Source organism: Protobothrops mucrosquamatus, unplaced genomic scaffold, assembly GCF_001527695.2.
Source record: "Protobothrops mucrosquamatus isolate PMUCROS unplaced genomic scaffold, P.Mucros_1.0 scaffold7973, whole genome shotgun sequence".
Lineage (NCBI taxonomy): Eukaryota > Metazoa > Chordata > Lepidosauria > Squamata > Viperidae > Protobothrops > Protobothrops mucrosquamatus.
The window spans coordinates 14,663-19,492 of NW_015393770.1; the positions used below are offsets into that span (position 1 = coordinate 14,663).

General features: G+C 47.5%; 1 protein-coding gene across 1 annotated transcript in view; it reads right to left on the minus strand.

Moving 5' to 3' along the window:
• The window catches only part of LOC107300686 (CD276 antigen-like), a gene marked incomplete at its 3' end in the record, with an annotated part of 20,152 nt that overhangs the window by 12,815 nt on the left and 2,507 nt on the right, over positions 1-4,830 (minus strand). Inside the window, exons 2-3 of the mRNA XM_015829992.1 lie at positions 3,658-4,008; positions 1,792-2,088 (exon numbers count right to left, since the gene is read on the minus strand). Coding sequence (XP_015685478.1) covers positions 1,792-2,088; positions 3,658-4,008 — 648 coding nt within the window. The remainder of the gene's footprint in view (positions 1-1,791; positions 2,089-3,657; positions 4,009-4,830) is intronic.

Below are 4,830 nucleotides of genomic sequence, written 5' to 3' on the forward strand. Positions count from 1 at the left end.
TTTTTGATGCGCTGCCAAGCCACCGCTGCTTTTTAGGAAGCTAAAATCTGTTCAGTTTCTCCCCTTTTGTTCCAAGTTTTAAGACAAGGCTCCAAAGATGAAAGAGTTTGAGTTTGAGCACAACTGGGACATCTGTTTGCAAGGTACATTTTCCTTTAATTAGTGAAGGAAAAACTGTTAACACAGCTGATCTGGGCCAAAGGTTTACTCCCAGATGAGAGAATGCTAAGGAGGGTTGTTTTTCATGCCAAATTCTGGGAAATTCCTTCTCGCAACGGTATGCGGGTCCTCCTGGACTTACCACCGTTTGTTTAGTGACCGTTGGAAGTTACAATGGCTCTTTTAAAAAAGGACTTAGGACCATTTTTCACACTTATGACCATTGTAGCATCCCCATGGTCACGTGATCAAAATTCAGATGTTTGGCAACTGACTCATATTTATGATGGTGGCGGTGTCTCGGAGTTACGTGATCCCCTTTTGCAACCTTCTGACAAGCAAAGTCTGCCAGCCAGATTCACTTAACAACTGTGTTACTAACTTAGAAACTGCGGTGAGACAGTTAACGACGGTCATAAAATGGGACGCCTTGCTTAGCGATAGAAATCTGTGGCTCAATTGTGGTTGTAAGCCGAGAACTACCTGTATATTCCAGTTGTACAACAGCGGTCCCCCACCTTTCCAGTTCTGTGGACCAGTGGGGGTGGTGACAGCAGCGGGGGGGGGGGGAAGAGGGGACGGTTCCGTGTAAGTGGCAGGTGTGTGCACGCTCACGTGCAAAACTCGGTGTAAATGGAGTTTTGCACGCTTCGCCCGTCCCTTGCACGGCCAGATTCCCAATGGGCAAATAGGCTGATACTGGTCAAGGGCCCGGGGCTTGGGGCCCCCTGGCTAACAAGATGGATGTCGGTTTCATTTGCATTTCCTTTGCTGCCCCCCACGAAGACAGTTCCAGCAGATGTCCCACCCTACTGGGCTCCATCAAGTGGCATCGTGTGTTTAACCAAAATGTTTATGCTCCCGAAGGGACCTTCTTTCACAAAGCAGCAATTGCTGTGCCAAGGACAATTAAACCCTAATTAATGTTACCGTCAAGTGAAGAAGGTTAGCGAGAGCTTGGGGGAGTCTATAAAAATTGAAATGACTCGAAGACATCTGGAAGGCTGGCAAAGATGGGTTGGCCAGGCGAGCGGAGTTAAGACCGCTCAGAGAAAAAGGTCAGACTTCAGCCAAAGTTGATCCTTGAAGGCTGCAGTCCCGCAATTCGTTCTAGTCTGGGCAGGTTTGGGAAGTCTTGCAGCTTGCAATAGCTGCGGTGTGATTTATTTATTTAGCGCATGATAAGAACATGACAAAGGGAACTAAACATAGCCACACAATCTACATAAGTAGAGACAGTTGTCGGCTTCTGTTTACCTAACTGGCGGATGCCATTGCAATATAGGTAGTCCTTGACATACAACCACAATCAAGCCCACAGTTTCCGTTGCTCATGAAACAGTTAAGTCAATTTTGCCCCATTTTACGACTATTCTATTCTATTCTATTCTATTCTATTCTATTCTATTCTATTCTATTCTGCAATCTGTTCTATTCTATTCTATTCTATTCTACAATCTATTCTATTCTACAATCTATTCTATTCTATTCCACTCCACTCCTCTACTCCACTCTTTATTCCACAGACGTCTGCAGTTCCAGCTAAGTCTACCCTGCATCCCAGAACACCCAGTAAAGACCCCCTACTCATTGACTATCCCAGACATCACCCTGTCCCTGCAAGGCACAGACCTGTGATGGTGACGGAAGCGTGGGTCAACTGTTGAAGCAAAGGATTCTTGATCAGGCAACTGTAGGTGCTGTTAGGTTCAAGCAGCACCTGGAGGGTACTCTGGACATCAAAGAGGCCCTGCTCATTGGCCACCTGGGAGGTGGTGATATTCTCAGTGATGTTGTTGCCGTGGCTATCTTGCCAGAGCACAATAGCTTCAGGGTACCCCGAAAAGCTGTGGCACCTCACTTTGACCAGGTCACCCGGCTTCAGATTCTTGCTGGGTTCCAAATTCATGTTCGGCTTGGAGTAGACAGCTAAAACAGGAGAAGAACGGATCAGGGATGGTTCATGACCAAACCCACAGCAATACAGGAGGCCCTCAATTTGCAGTCCTTTAATTAGCAACCATCCCAAGCTACAATGGAAAAAAATGAGTTATAATTGGTCCTCCCACATCACTTACCTAACGATCACTTGGCCTGACCCTCAGCAACCTAGCAAACTTTGCTTAATGACTGTTTGGGACTCAGATTCAGAGAGATTTTCACTGTCTGTTTCTTTGGCAGCTTGCCTAAATCCTCAAACAAGAGTTCTCTTTAGCAAGATTTATGAAACAAACAGGTGGACTTTTAGAAGAATTCCAGCAACTGAACAATTCCCTATTTGGAATCAACACAGGTTGTCCTTGACGTATGACCGTCCCTTAATGACCATTCAAAGTCACAACAGATCTCCCTGGGAGCACTCACGACCATTTCCAAAGTTCTGACAGCCACCCCTCGCTCCCAGACATGCCCAAACACTCGACACTTGCAGCTGTTTTCATCCCCTGCAATCCTGTGACTGCATTTCACAATGTTTCTGCCCCAAATTGGCTTTTACGTCTGATTTTTGACAAAACTGACCCACAACAAACAATGGTTTGGCTTAACCACCAGGGCCTTGTTAACAATATCACTACAAAGGTCATAAGATCAGGTCGGTCATGGGGATAACCCGTTTTAAGATCTCACAACTTATGTTGTGGGAATCCCCAGTGGCGCAGGGGTTAGAATGCAGTCCTGCAGGCTAACTCTGCCCACTGCCAGCAGTTTGATCCTGACCAGCTCAAGGTAAACTCGGCCTTCCGTCCTTCCGAGCATGGTAAAATGAGGACCTAGATTGTTGGGGGCAAATATGCTGGCTTTGTAAACCACTTAGAGAGGGCTGTAAAGCATTGTGAAGCAGTATGTAAGTCTTAAGTGCTATTGATGTTGCTGTTATGACCTTAATGGGCAGGTTCCATTAAGGCCATAAGTCAAGGACTACCGATATATTCTTGGTCTGGCAGAACAGAGATTTTCTGATCTTCTTTTCAACAGCATCTCTCTGGTCTGGTGAGGAAGGCGGTCTCCTCACTGACAGCAGAGAAGCTTGCAGTTGACTTTCTACACAGCGGTCCCTTAAAACATCAGCACGGGTGGTCCTTGCCTTATGACCACGATTGAGCCCAAAATTTATGTTGCTAAGTGTTAAGCGAGACCCTTGTTAAGTAAGTTTTGCCCCATTTTACTATTTTTCTTGTTGTTAAGCGACTCACTGCAGTTGTTAAGTTGTTAACCCGGTTGTTAAGCGAATCTGGCTTCTCACTAACTTGGCTGGTCAGAAGGTCGCAAAAGGAGACCTGCAGCTGTCGTAAACACGAGCCAGTTGCCAAGCATCCCAATTTTGATCCCGTGACCATGGGGACGCTGCAAGGGTCACAAGTGTGAAGAACGGTCATTAAGTCGCTTTTTTTTTAGTGCCGTTGTAACTTCGAGCGGCCGCTAAAACAAACGGTTGTAAGTGGAGGACAACCTGTGGTTCGAGAACCAACCTGACCCCTCACCTTGCTTGAAGCTCACCTGCCATTTGCAGAGTAACAGCTGCCCGGCTGAAGTCCCGCACTTTGACGAAGCAGGTGAAGCTCCCTTCGTCGGAGATCTGCACTCGGCGCAGCAGCAGGGACATGTTGCCGAGGGCCAGCTGGTCATAGAAGAGGGCGGTGCGGTTGGCATAAGTGCTGCCCTGGTACGCTGGCTGCTCCTGACCTTCCGTGAAGCCATGCACCAGCTGGTTGGTGTCCGTCACCTGCCAGAAGAGGCTGAGGTCGTTCAGGCTGAAATTGGCCTCCGGCGAGAAGGAACAGTGGAGAATAGCGTCATGGCCAACGAGGGCCACCACGGGGTCTTCGGAGACCTTGATTTCCACGGCTCCTGAAGGGAAGAGGACACAACACAACACAAAGCAAAGACTTCACTTCCGGGTGACTGGCAGAAACCAGAGGCAAGCTTTGGGGACGAAGCCTCGTTCTCTGGCGTTCCCTTGGCCATTGGCAGTCTCCATTGAGAGCAAGAGCACTTAGACTTATATACCGCTTCACCGTGCTTTTACAACCCTCTCTAAGCGGTTTACAGAGTCAGCCTATTTGCCCCCAACAATCTGAGTCCTCATTTTATCAACCTTAGAAGGATGGAAGACTGAGTCAATCTTAAGCCGGTCAGGATCGAACTGCTGACAGCCGGCAGTCAGCAGAAGTAGCCTGCAGTACTGTAGTCTAACCACTGTGCCATCACGGCTCATCTGAGTTTCTGGTGCAAGCTAGGTGTATCCCATCACCCATGGTGCACCACAAACTAAGAATCCACCTTTTGCACTCCTGCTCAGCTAAGGTTGGCTGGTTCATGCAGAATGCTCAGACACCCCCTATTTCATGTCATTTACAGCTCATGCCCAGCCAGACACTGTGGTTTGTGAACTCTTATTTACAATGTAGTGTGCTGCACAAAGCAAACCCATTGTGGCTTGCTCAACAAAAGGTGTTTAAGACACACCTGACTTTCTGCTTTGGGGCATCCAGCCTTGAAGTGTAGACCTTCTTCTGGAGGGACCATGGTTCTGTTCAGACTGGACTTTTGACACCAAAATCCCCAATAAGAGATAGCCTGAAGTCTAGAGGAATTGTGCCCACATCTGAACAATATAGAGCAGCCAAACAGAAAATGATGATTAAAAAAAAATAAAAAATCACACAACCG